General features: G+C 40.4%; 1 protein-coding gene across 1 annotated transcript in view; it reads left to right on the top strand.

Annotated features, from left to right (window-relative positions):
* Positions 1 to 13,775, top strand: part of LOC141790282 (disintegrin and metalloproteinase domain-containing protein 9-like) — a 41,553-nt gene that overhangs the window by 26,010 nt on the left and 1,768 nt on the right. Inside the window, exons 5-23 of the mRNA XM_074670044.1 lie at positions 1,332 to 1,408; positions 1,493 to 1,697; positions 1,803 to 1,868; positions 2,119 to 2,190; positions 3,334 to 3,503; positions 3,631 to 3,712; positions 4,802 to 4,935; positions 5,037 to 5,208; positions 5,429 to 5,521; positions 7,001 to 7,105; positions 7,206 to 7,296; positions 7,701 to 7,806; positions 7,992 to 8,175; positions 8,263 to 8,343; positions 8,422 to 8,527; positions 8,609 to 8,756; positions 11,179 to 11,281; positions 11,746 to 11,775; positions 12,761 to 12,819. Coding sequence (XP_074526145.1) covers positions 1,332 to 1,408; positions 1,493 to 1,697; positions 1,803 to 1,868; positions 2,119 to 2,190; positions 3,334 to 3,503; positions 3,631 to 3,712; positions 4,802 to 4,935; positions 5,037 to 5,208; positions 5,429 to 5,521; positions 7,001 to 7,105; positions 7,206 to 7,296; positions 7,701 to 7,806; positions 7,992 to 8,175; positions 8,263 to 8,343; positions 8,422 to 8,527; positions 8,609 to 8,756; positions 11,179 to 11,281; positions 11,746 to 11,775; positions 12,761 to 12,819 — 2,084 coding nt within the window. The remainder of the gene's footprint in view (positions 1 to 1,331; positions 1,409 to 1,492; positions 1,698 to 1,802; positions 1,869 to 2,118; positions 2,191 to 3,333; positions 3,504 to 3,630; positions 3,713 to 4,801; positions 4,936 to 5,036; positions 5,209 to 5,428; positions 5,522 to 7,000; positions 7,106 to 7,205; positions 7,297 to 7,700; positions 7,807 to 7,991; positions 8,176 to 8,262; positions 8,344 to 8,421; positions 8,528 to 8,608; positions 8,757 to 11,178; positions 11,282 to 11,745; positions 11,776 to 12,760; positions 12,820 to 13,775) is intronic.

Here is a 13,775-nt window from a genome sequence, read left to right as displayed (position 1 = left end):
TATATATATATATATATATATATATATATATATATATATATATATATATATATATATATATATATATGTATATATATATGTATGTATATATATATATATGTACATATTATTTATTTATTTATTTATTTATTTATTTATTTATAAACAAGAAAATGATTTTTAAAAATTAAGAATAAAAAATACTTGTAATTAAGTTAAAATATACATATATATGTATATATATATATATTTATATATATATATATATATATATATATATATATATATATATATATATATATATATATATATATATATATATATATTTATTTATTTATTTATTTATTTATTTATAAACAAGAAAATAATTTAAAAATTAAGAATAAAAATACTTGAAATTAAGTTAAAATATACATATATATATAATGATAGATAAATGAGGAATAAAACAGGAAAACTAGAGAATAAATAAAAGATTACACTTTATTTTGGATGTGACTCCAAATCCAGACCTCCATGGGTTAACACATTTGATTTTCGTTGATAACTGTTGCGTGATTTTGTTGTCAGCACATTCAACTTTGTAAAGAACAAAGTTTTAAATAAGATTATTTCATTAATTCAGATTTAGGGTGTGTTATTTAAGTGTTCCCTTTATTTTTTTTGAGCAGTGTATCGGTATCTGAAAAGTTTTTTCTCTCACTGTGTGTTTTAGAAAACTCTTATTTCAGCCCCTTCCTTCCGATTGGTCAGATATGGTCAGACCCTGGTGTTTGAGGCCCCTACCCCATCCAAAATATCATGAGCTAGTTAGGAGATGTTGTGAACAGAGAGTTTGATCAGTTTGCAGACATGTTTAACAGACTGGAAAGCAGAATACCCCCTCTTTAAGTTCCCAAAAATCTGTGAAAGTTTCAGTTTCCTTTCCTTTTCTCTGGCCTTCACTTCCCAAAAGCTTTAAAGCGAGCTTCATGATTTCTTGTTTCCTGTTACAAAGATGACGTTATTATTCCCTGGTCTGTGATTATTTAAAGAAGAAAGGCATGATGGGAGTTTTCTCTGACTGTGAGAGTGTGTGAGTATTGATATTTCCTGTCCACCGACCTGCTGCACTCTTTAGCTTCCCTCTCCTCTCTTCGTCGTCTGTGTTTGAGCAGATATTAATGATTGACTGAAAGGTCCAGAGTAATCCCAGATCTGGTTTTTCCCGAGTCCCCCCTCCAGACCGCTTTAAAGCTGTAAACCTGAAGCGTTCCCCTGACTCAGAGCTGTGTGTGAAGCTGAAGTCCGCCCCCTGCTGGTGTCTGTAGGATGCTGCAGCCTGTGAACAGTGACTCCTCTCTGTGTTGCAGAATCACTGTCACTATCAGGGCTACGTTCAGGACATGGAGGGTTCAGCCGTCGCTATGAGCGTCTGCCGCGGCCTCAGGTAAACGCCACCCTCAGGTAAAACCGCGACGTCTCACTCTGACAGAAAAACAAACTCAGTTCTTTTCATCTCTCGTTTCTGCAGAGGAGTGTTACATCTTACCGAAAACAGCTACGGCATCGAGCCTCTAGACTCCGCCCCCGACCAGCACCTGGTGTACCGCCTGCAGGACGTGACATCACAGCCTCGCGGGTGTGGAACGCCGCATGAAGAGGAGCACGACCATGACAACACGACGGAGCATGCTCAGTACAAAGCAGAGGAAATCCATCACAGGGCGCACAGCAGGGTGTGTAAACACACACACACGTGAACACACACTTCGAAGAGCTGCCTGTGTGTGTGTGTGTGTGTGTGTGTGTTAATAAAGTGTTTTTGTTTGTGTTTTTTTTAGATGAAGAGAGCGATTCTTCACACGACTCACTATGTGGAGCTGCTGCTGGTGGTGGATAATGACAGGGTAACACACACACACACACACACACACACACACACACACACACACACACACACACACACACACACAGAGCTAGATGTTTTAGACATATCTGAGTTTCAGGATCAGAATTCTGACTGAATATAAAGACTCATGACATGTTTTGTCGTCTAAAAGTGAAGCCAATAATTAAAAGTGACTCTATGAAGTGTTTTCTGATTTTACCAAAGTTTGATTTTCTCTTCCTCCTCCTCTTCCTCCTCCTCTTCCTCAGTATAATTACATGAACAGGAACGAGACAGCCGTGAGGGAGGAGATGGTTCATCTGGCAAATTTCATCGACAGTGTGAGTAAAATCCGACGTGTGGTGACTCCAAGTTTTATTTTTTCGGTTTGAAGTAAAAGTCCTGGGACCATTAGTCCTAACATTCTGTTAAGGAATGGCTTGTTTAGCTGCAGCGTTAGCCGCATGCACGACTGCAAATAATTGTCCAGTTAACTAATTACACCATGAAAGAGACGCAGGTACAGATTACGTCATAATTCAGAGGGAACCTCCTGGACAAACAAAGTCGAACTGTGCATGTCTACGACTTATAAACAGTAATAAACCTGGTGACCGCTAACAGTGTGACTGAGAGAAGATCAAGAAAAACAGAGAAATGGAGATTTTTTATTACAAGAATACACAAACAGCTGTTATCAGTGAGTCAGTCAGGTAAACAAAGAGAAAGAAAAAGTTTGGCGATCTTGCAGCCTCGCCGGTTTGAGACTGGATTGTTCGCTGTCTTTGCATATTTCGTCTCAAACGGTAACGCATCACGCAATGTCCGTCTTTAAACAGCTGAACAGGCGCTGTAATCCTGCCGTTAGCGCCTGTAATGGTGATGCTAATCTTTTTTTTTTTTTTCGTTTGTACGAATGGTCCTTTTTTCTCGCTAATGGCTGGTTATGCAAACAGACCCTGGACTAAAGAAAGACTTAACAACAGTCTTGTGAAGTTTTTTTTTATTTTTTATGAAAAGATAGTAATTTAATTATTTATAAGAATTAGGAAAAATGACTCTGATACCTGCTCAAGTCCTGACGTCATTTAAAAATGTTTTAACTTCAGTACTCTGGATCAGGTGTTCCCAAAGTTTTCAGCCCCAGATCCCAGCTCTGACTCCCAACAAATTTTTTTTGATCTGGGTAAATCTGCAGATTATTTTCTTCCTGATTAAATTTAATACTTTCTAAAAAATGTGAAAATAGAAAGTAAGCTGCTCAATGACCCAAAGTTCAAACCGGCACCTTTCATATCACATCGTTCATCTGACCACCAATGTTCGTCACTCTGCTGAATTCATATAGGATTTTGTTTCCTTGTGTCATTCCTAACTCTCACCCTGTTTCCTTTCCTAACCAGTGTCCTTTCCTCTCTCATTAAAAGCATAAAAAGAAAAAAGAAACAGTTTCTCACAGATGAATATTGTTCATTCGTCTTCAGATCTACATCCAGCTGAACGTGCGGGTGGTCCTGGTCGGTCTGGAGATCTGGAACCAACAGAACCTGATCAGCACGGACGGAGCGGCTGGAGAGGTGCTGAGTCGCTTCACGCAGTGGAGAGAGAAAGAGCTGGTGGCACGCCGCCGCCATGACTCAGCACAGCTCATCCTGTCAGTACACAAACACGCTGACACACACACTAAACACACACTCCTGTTCTTCATAATGATGGTGTTTATCCCCCTGATGATGATGGAGATGATGATGGTGATGATGATGGAGATGATGATGTTACAGGAAGAAGAGCTTTGGGGGGACGGCAGGGATGGCGTACGTCTCCACAGTCTGCTCCAGGAGCCACGGGGGCGGGATCAACGCGGTGAGCTGCTCTTCCTCTCCTCCCATTGGCTGCTTCATCCATCTATTCCTTTAACAAATAGCTTTATTTTACTTTTTTAACGTATCACAGACAAAAAATAAAAAAAACTTTGCTCTGGACGGGGAAAGGTGATCATGTTCCTAGATGTATGAGTAAACAAACTGGCTTTTCAAAGTTTCTCAGGAAGTGTGATTTTTTTTTTTATTTATCTAAACATTTTTAAAACTCTTCTCAGGTTTTTTGTCAAGCTTTTTGTCCTAACTGTGACCCTGTAAGCTCAGATTCACTTTTTCTCAATATACTCTGTGTTATTAACAGACTTAGTTCATGTTGAATCGGTTCAAATGTTTTGAGTCAGATCAAAATTCAACCCAAAGACGCCTTCTGGTATTCCCTCTGTTGCTAGGCTAGCATTGCTAGCTCGTCCATCTTATTGGAGATAGATCTTACGTTCCCAATAACAATGGATGGAAGGACAGGTCCATGTCGTCACTTCTTAGCTCACACCTGAGAACCAGCATGTTGTCCTCACCTCCTTCTCCTTACCTTGTGGGAAACATCCGGCCTAGCACCAGTTAGCACTGACATGCTACAGGCTGCTAACAGCTGGTTTTACATGTAAACAACGCAGCCATGGTTAAATGTAGGATCTCCAGACAAACACAGGAGCAAAAGTAGTAAAAATATCACCGAAGACAAAACAAGTTTGGTGTCCACGACTGACAAATGAGCCATACAAAGTAATGATCCACTCCAAATAAAAAGATGACGAAAAAGAAGACAGAGCTGCTGCAACAGGGAAACGCTTCTGGACCCTCCCTGTTTCTTTTTCTGTCCACTGCCCTGTCCTCTCCAAATAAAGGTGTAAAATCTCCCCAAAACAACTTTAAAAACAGTGAAATAAAAATATGAAATGACCCTTTAAAGGTCCCATATCCTCTGTCCTCATAACCCTGAGAAGGCAGAAGCAAAAACATCTTGAAAAACTTTGCGCCAAACTTTTAAGATAAACTTTAAAAACTTTTGAAACAATAATCGGATGCCGTTAAATAACTTTTATTCAACGGCACCATCGTCTGTGTCTCTCAGTTCACCAACAACAACATCCCTTCGTTCGCCTCCATCGTGGCCCACGAACTCGGACACAACCTGGGGATGAACCACGACGACGGACGCTCCTGCACGTGCCCAGTCCCTGCCTGCATTATGAACTCAGGAGCTACGTACGTCACACAAACTCATCCACACAGAAAACAGCGACAGTAACTCCTCTTTGGGAGAAAAGAGTCGTAAAAATCTTCCTCTCCTGCTCTTCTCTCTGCAGAGGATCCAGAAACTTCAGCAGCTGCAGCGCGGACGACTTTGAGAAGATGATTCTGTTGACAGGAGGAACGTGTCTCCTGAACGTGCCTCGGCCCGACGATGCTTACAGCGCCCCCTACTGTGGGAACAGACTGGTGGACATCGGGGAGGAGTGTGACTGCGGCTCTCAGAAGGTCTGTGGATGAAAAGCTGGCAGCAGATTTGGCTCCTGAACGTGTTTGTGAGCAGCCAGGCGTCAAAAAAAATCTTGTTTTTGTTGTTCTGCTGCTGAATTATGGGAATAAAGAGTTTGGGATTAAAAGATCTCGACGTGAAATGTGCCCCGAGCAAAGACGAGGAAGAGGTGTGGAAACAGGAAATTAACTCCTGTCTGTGTGTGTGTGTGTGTTGCAGGAGTGTGAGGAGGACCCCTGCTGTGAGTACCAGACCTGTAAGCTGAAGCCCGGAGCGCAGTGTGCGTACGGAGAATGCTGCTCCAAATGTCAGGTAAACACAACTACCTGACCTTTGACCCCAGCCTGTAGTTATCCAAGAACAAAAAAAATCTAAAAAGAAATTTTAAAAAATCTAGCCCCTCAGGCTTAAAATGAATAATGAATAAATAAAATGTCAACTTTTACAGGAATAATCCTGCTCAGTCGTCTCCTATGGTTGACTTTATACACGTGTGTCAGTGTCTGTGTTTGCCTCAACTCCCTCCTCTACCTGGATGTTGATCTTTTGGTTGTATCATGTTTTCTAAATGGAAAGTAAGCGTAGTAATGTCAGTGCGCCAGTGACTTTGCATCTTGATTAGCGAGAGGAAGCAGCTATCCCGAGCGGCTACGATAGTGGACGTAGCATGTAGCAAGAAAAACACAACCAAAGCGAAACAAAACGACAGACAAATAAAGATTTTTACTTAGCAAGGATGAAGCTTGGCTCGACTTTTACTCGCTTTGAGGAAGTTGGAGAGCAGCATTGGATGAAAAACAATGTGAGTTAGCTTTCTGCTAAACTGGTACATGTCAAATACCCGTGATTAGCTTGTGCTAACATGCTAAGTTGGGTGCACAGCTCTCAAGTCTCTCCCACGTAGAAACGTGATGCTACAGGTGGTTGCTGGGCAACTGATTGTGTTCACGTTGTCACGGTCGGAGACTGTGGGTGTGTGCTGCAGCTGGCACTGAGCCAAGAAGAAGGAGCCCAGTTTGAATGTTGTGTTTATAAACAAGCAACAAAAACTCCTGTAGAACCTACCTTTAAGGCCTTCCTGAAAGACGGAGGCTTTCTTTTCTTGCTCTGTTCCCCTGCCTCTAACTACTGCCCCTCTCGCGACCTCGGGCCTGTCCCCTCTGACCTGATGGGGTACTTAGCTATGGGCTGTAGTCTGGATCAGAGTCTAATAAACTCTCACCAGGGGCTCTGACAAGCAAAAACAATTTGTGATATTTGGTAACTCCTAGAGAAAATGTACATGTACTGTTTGTATTATAGCTTTATTCCTGATATCGTGTCACAGATAAAAGTGGACGATTCTAGCATGACAGTTGAGAGTACCTCTGAATGAGACATGACTTGGCCTAGTGCAAAACATAAAATGATGTGCTGAATCCGTCTTTCACTCATTCACAATCAGAGTCGTGAATCGGTGGTTCTCGTGCATGTGAGCAGGGGCGTTGCTTTGAGGGAGCTCCAAGGGGAGGGGGAGGAGGGGCTAGGAGGAGTCCTGACGAGATGCCACGTTCAAATTCATGCTAGTTTTTCAGGACTGACGACCCTGCCTTTAATGTGCCATGTCCTAAGAGATCCTTATTTGATGAAGTCACCATTTCAACAAGTGTTGTGAGGATCTCGTGGGACAGTTTTGATCACTTTACAAACTGATGCAGGAAATTCTATGACCTATGGATATGTTGCATTTTTGAGACTTGATTTTGAGACAGTTTGACTTTCTGTGTGTGTGTGTGTGTGTGTGTGTTTTAGTACCTCCCTGGAGGAACAGTGTGTCGATCCAGCACAGATGAGTGTGACCTGCCAGAGTACTGTAACGGCTCCTCCTCCCTCTGCCAGAGTGACGTCTTCAAACAGGTACACACCTCTCCCACAGGGGGCGCCACAGCCTCACCTCACATGCTGCTCAGTGTTTCTTTGTCCTGTTTTGATGTTGTTACGTGTGTGTGTGTTTCAGAACGGGCAGCCGTGCAGGAAGCAGCAGGCGTACTGTTACAATGGGAAGTGTCAGCACTATGACGGACAGTGCCAGGCCATATTTGGACCCAGTACGTTCCTCCCCCATGTTTACACTGACAACTCTCTGCTGAGTGGTGCTAAATGAGGCTCAAGTTTCATCTAAAGTTTACCGTCAACAAACAAAACACACTCTTATTAACATGACCAGATGGTTTTACTACTTATACCTGCAGATTTTTACTTTTTAAAAGATTTTTAGAGCTCTGGTTGAAGTTTTTAAAAGTATTTCAAGGTGTGTTAAGGTAAAGCACTACCGATTCTAACCACAGGGGTCACTGCAGTCAACGCCAATCTGGTAGTTCTCACAGTACCTTTAAATTGAGGCGCATTATCCCTCCCTCAGGGTCTCATGTATTTAAGATTATCAGATTTTTTTATGTATCAGGACGCTTTGTCTCTTCATCACTCCTCTCCTTCTCCTCTTCGTCCTCAGAGGCCAAAGCTGCTCCTGAGATCTGCTTCAGAGAAGTCAACAGTAAAGGAGACCGCTTCGGCAACTGCGGCTACCACAACTACGGCTACAAGAAGTGTGAGAGCAGGTAACACACACACACACACACTCACACACAGAAGTCTCTCTAGTTTAAAGCCTTCTGTCTCAGTTTAGTGTTTCTTTTTTTATTTACGCTTTTATTTTGAAAGGATAGAAGCAGGAAACTGTAAAGGAGTGAGAGTGTGTGTGCTGATGTTGTATTTGAAGGACTCTTTGACTCTGTCTCCTCAGAAACGCTCAGTGTGGGAAGCTGCAGTGCTCCAACGTCCAGGCAGCCACCGTCTTCGGTATCGAACCGTCGATCATCAGCACGCCAATAGCCGGAGCCAAATGTTACGGCGTCGACTTCATGCTGGGATCAGACGTCCCCGATCCGGGCATGGTGAACGAAGGAACCAAATGTGGAGACAACAAGGTGAGGAAGAAGAAGAAGAGGAGGAGGAGGGAGAAAAGAGGGGACGTTGGGATCTTGACTCCTGTTTCTTCTTCTGTGGTGTTTCAGGTCTGCATGAACTTTGAGTGCCGCAGCGCCGACATCCTGAACTACGACTGTGACGTGGAGAAAAAGTGTAACGGACACGGGGTGAGACACCTGTCTGTCTGCCTGTGAGTGAAGTTTCCCAGGTGGTCACACACTAACCGGTCTGTGTGTGTCTCTCAGGTGTGTAACAGCAACAAGAACTGTCACTGTGACGACGGCTGGGCGGCTCCTTTCTGTGAGCTCAAAGGTTACGGCGGCAGCGTGGACAGCGGGCCCACCTGGAACGGTACCTCCACCTGAATACCTCTCTGTATGACATCATACGACCCATCAGCTGTGGAGTAAACTGTCCGTCTGTCGTCCTCAGATAAAGACACCTCTCTCAGGGACGGCCTCCTCGTCTTCTTCTTCATCGTCCTCCCTCTTCTCGCTCTGGGTGCGTTTGTTTTTCTGCGCAGGAACGAGCTGCTGCGGCGACTCGGGCTGAGCCGGAGGAAAAGATCACAAGGATACCAGTGAGTGTGACCCGGTGACTTCACCTCTCCCACAACAGGAGGGACAATCAGGGACACAAACTGATCTAAATACAGTTCAGACATAAAAAAAAAAAAAAAACCTTGCTGCAGAGTGAAGAGAAATATCTCCATCTCCAAAATAAAACTAAAATTAACAAACTGTGGGGCGAAAAACTGCTTTTAATTTGGAAACATTCACAAAGGTTATTTTGGTTTAGATTGGTTAAATTCACTTAGATTAAATTAAGCCATGTTATGTTAGAGTAGGTTAGGTTTAGTTTAGTGAAGAAAAGTTAGTTTTAGTTCAGTGACGTTAGGTTTACATCAGATGAGTGAAGTAAGGTTTACATTAGATAGGTAAAGTTACTTTAAGCTTAGTGAAGTTAGGTTTGGATTGCATGAGTGAAGACAGGTTTAGCTTGGTTAAGTTAGGTTTGTATAAGATAAACAGAATTAGGTTTAGTTTAGTGAAGTAAGGTTTCAATTAGAAAATTAAAGTAAGGTTTAGTTAAGTGAAGTAAGGTTTACATTAGAAAAGCAGAGTGAGGTTTAGTTTGGTGAAGTGAGGTTAGTATTACAAAGGTAAAGTTACTTTTACTTTGGTGAAGTTAGGTTTACATTAGACATGCAGAGTTGGGTTAAGTGAAGTGAAGTACGGGTAAGAAAGGTAAAGTTACTTTTAGTTTAGTGAAGTTAGTTTTAGACTAGATAGGTAAAGTTAGTTTTAGTTCAGTGAAGTTAGGTTTACATCAGATGAGTGAAGTTAGGTTTAATTTAGTGGAGTAAGGTTTAGATGAGAAGAGTTAAGTCAGTTTTTATTTAGTGAAGTTAGATTTGTATTGGATTAGTGTAGTTTTGTTTAGTTGTAGTGAAGTTAGTTTTAGGTTAGATTTGATAAGTTTGTTTAAGTTAAGTGAAGATAGGTTTATATTAGCTTAGCAAAGTTGGGTTTAGTTAAGTGAAGTAAGGTTTAGATTAGAAAGGTAAGGTTACTTTAAGCTTAGTGAAGTTAGGTTTGGATTACATGAGTGAAGACAGGTTTAGCTTGGTAAAGTTAGGTTTGTATAAGATAAGCAGAATTAGGTTAAGTTTAGTGAAGTAAGGTTTAAATTAGAAAATTAAAGGTTTAGTTTAGTGAAGTAAGGTTTACATTAGAAAAGCAGAGTGAGGTTTAGTTTGGTGAAGTGAGGTTAGTATTACAAAGGTAAAGTTACTTTTACTTTGGTGAAGTTAGGTTTACATTAAACATGCAGAATTGGGTTAAGTGAAGTGGAGTACGGGTAAGAAAGGTAAAGTTACTTTTAGTTTAGTGACGTTAGTTTTTTTTAAGATAAGTAAATGTATGTTTAGTTGTAGCGAAGTAAGGTTTAGATTAGATAAGAAAAATTAGTTTTAGTTCAGTGACGTTAGGTTTACATCAGATGAGTGAAGTTAGGTTTAATTTAGTGGAGTAAGGTTTAGATGAGAAGAGTTAAGTCAGTTTTTATTTAGTGAAGTTAGATTTGTATTGGATTAGTGAAGTTTTGTTTAGTTGTAGTGAAGTTAGTTTTAGGTTAGATTTGATAAGTTTGTTTAAGTTAAGTGAAGATAGGTTTATATTAGCTTAGCAAAGTTGGGTTTAGTTAAGTCAAGTAAGGTTTGCATTAGATAAGCAGAGTTAGGTTTAGTTTATGAAGTTATGTTTAAATTTGATAGTTTAAGTCAGGTTAACTTTAATGAAGTTAGTTTTAGATTAGATTAGTAAAGTCAGATTAGTTAACTTTTACTGTTTAGACTGGTTGAGTAAATTTGGGTTCAGACTAGATTAGATAAGATTATAATTATAGATGAGATTAGATCATGAAAGTCAGATTCAATCAAGTTAGATTAATTTCATTAAACTTATTCACTTTAGTTAAGTTAAGAGGAGTAAGTTTAGCAGAGTTAGGATGAGTCTCATCTGGATTTGTTTATTCTAGTTAACATTAATACCTTGAGTGAAGTTATTAAGGATTTATTGGTGTTAAACTGTTATGTTGAGATCTTTTAAGTCCAGTAAATTCAACTAAAGCCTCATGTTTTAGTTTGGTTTAATAAAGTACACCTTAGTTTAGTTCAGTTTGAAATAGTCTGGTTTAGATTTTAGTTTATTTCTGTGTCTCTGTTTCCTGTAGTGTCGGCAGCAGCTGAAGCCGAGTCAGCGTTTTTTCTTTTTTCTATTAATAATTAGTTCAGGCTGACCTCTGCCTACTGCCCTCTGTGCTGCATTCAAGGACACATTTCTCAAGAGCTCATAAACTGACCTGTATGCTGTATTCAGGGACACCCTGCCCACTGCTCTATATAACCATGTGCTGCATTTAAAGACACTTTGACGACATCTGTGTTACAGTCAGATGAACACCAAAGTACAACTCCAAATTTCTTCTCTTTCTGTCTCCAGAGCTGACGGTGCTGCTTCAGCCAATCCCAGCAGAGGGCCCCCTCCTAGAGCTCCGCCTCCATCTGTAGGGCGGGGCAACACCAACAACATCGTCAGAGACGGGGTGAGTTTCCAGCTGTTTGTCGTCGTTCAATCAGCCTTTTATCGATCTATAGCTAGCAAACATCACACAATAAACACACTAATGAAAGTTCACATGACGCTGCTGGTCAGGAGACTGATGATGATGATGATGATGATGTCACTGTGCTCCCGGTAAGCCTTATGTTTAGATCAGAGAGTTCAGTCTTTGATGTAGTTCTAGTGTTAAATTATGGGTAGTTAACTTTTCATCCAAAAACCAGATTAGAGAGGAGTTAGTTAACTCCTGAGTCATGTCTCGCCAACGTCTGTGTGTGTTTAAAAGTGTATTTATAAATCCACCAAGAGGGGAAAATAGCAGTCATAACAGTCATTGATTGTTGATTAGAAAGTCATTTAACAGCAGATATTGGTTTAATTGGTGATTTAACTAATTGATATTAATGAGTCACTAACTCCTGTGCTTTTGTCTGTCTCCACATGAAGAACCACGCTCAGCTCCTGCCACCACAGGAGGTAAACACTGCTCGTATCACTCACACTCTATAAATACTAATATAATCCACTATTCCAGTACCATAATACTTCGAATATCATCTAAAATACCACAACTAGATACCAACTAAAATACATTTTAGGCACAACTCCGATCATTTCGTTGAAATTCACCAACAATAGTAATACTGATGTTATCTGAAATACCAACACTCATCATTGTGAAAATCACTATCATAATACAAATAATATCATTTACCGTAATGCATGTAATATGCCTAAATTGTAACAACTGTATTACAACTGATACCATTACTGTAATACCTCTAATACTACTGAACTATCACCGAGGTAAACCTTCCTCTACTTCTGCTATCTGAAATGCAACTACCATATTACCTCAAATATAGCCTCAATGACAATATTGTAATACTACTTGTGTCATACACTCTATACTAAAACATTACAACCATAATACCTCAGATATTCCCTGCAAAACCCATGCTTCAATATGAAATATTACCGTAATACCTCTAGTATCATCCATAGCACCTTTGCTGTAGTACTACTAATATGAACTCAAATATCACTAAGGTATGACTTTAAGCAGCTGAAATACTTAAACTAGTGATATCATGCAAAATGACATCACCGTATTATCAGTAATGTTACACAATACCACTTTCTTGTAATATAGCTACAATACTATTACCGTAATAATACTAATATATTCTGAACTACAGTTGCTACTTAACATTCTGTTGTGTTTGAGTCGTTTTTTTTCTCTGTTTGTCTGAAGCTTTTAAATATATCAGTCATTTCTGGAGGAACTGTTGAAATCATGTATGATAAAAAGTTGTCACATCACAGAGATGATGAAATGAAACCGCAGTCTTGGGATAGTCTGTCAAAGGAGGGATGAGATATGTGGAAAGCAGAACTGAATGATGAAACACTGATAATGATGGAGCTACTGATGGATTCTTGTGGTTTTCTTTGTGGTCAGGTGGTGGAGACCAGCAGGACAGCTCCATCCTACGCTCTGAAGCCTCCTCCTCCTCCTTTGTAAGAGAAACACGACTCTAAAAGCAAACATTTTGGCCTGTAACGAAGTGTCTGTATTAAGTATTGAACGCGTCAACATTTTTCTCATCAAATTTCTACCAGACATTGGTATTAACTCAAATAATCCACACATGAAAAGAAATCACAACGTTCAGGTCCATAAATAATGATTATGTGGAATTAAGTACGATAACACACAAAAAAAGTATTGAACACACTAACTGAGACTCATCTAATACTTAGTGGAGAAGCCTTTGTTTGCAATGACAGCTTCCAGAAGCTTCTTGTATGTTTGAACTAATGGCCCACACTGCTCAGGTGTGATTTTGGCCCATTCCTCTGCACAGATTGTCTTTAAATCTGGAATATTCTTTGGTGCCCTCTGGTGAACCCTTTTCTTTACTTCTTTCCACAAATGTTCAGTTGGATTGAAGTCAGGTGATTGACTGGGCCGTTCTAACAGATTGATTTTCTTTTTTTGAAACCATTTGAGAGTCAACTTTGCCGTGTGCTTTGGATGGTTGTCCTGCTGGAAGGTTCAGCCACGTCTCGTCTTCATCATCCTGGTGGATGGCAGCAGATTCAGATCAAGAATTTCCCCATACATGGCTCCATTCATTGCTCCGTCAGTTAAATAAAGTTTGCCAACACCATGAGATGAGAAACAACCCCATGCCATGATGCTTCCACCTCCAAACTTCACTGTTGGTGTAGTGTTTTTTGGCTGATGTGCAGAGCCATTTCTCCTCCAAACATGGTCTGTAGTATGACAGCCCAAAAGTTCAGTTTTAGTCTCATCTGACCAGACAACATTCTCCCAGTATTCTACAGGCTTGTCAAGATGCTGTTTAGCAAACTTTAAACCAGCTTCAACCTGCCTTTTCTTGAGGAATGGAGTCTTGCAGGCTGAGCATCCTAAGGACATGGTGGTGGAGTGCATTGCCTATTGTTTTCTC

Source organism: Halichoeres trimaculatus, unplaced genomic scaffold (assembly GCF_033239565.1).
Source record: "Halichoeres trimaculatus isolate MK-OKI-2021-1 unplaced genomic scaffold, fHalTri1.1 fHalTri1_scaffold_5, whole genome shotgun sequence".
Classification (NCBI taxonomy): Eukaryota; Metazoa; Chordata; class Actinopteri; order Labriformes; family Labridae; genus Halichoeres; species Halichoeres trimaculatus.
Note: the sequence above shows the minus strand (reverse complement) of the source record. Positions and strands in the feature narration are given on the sequence as shown.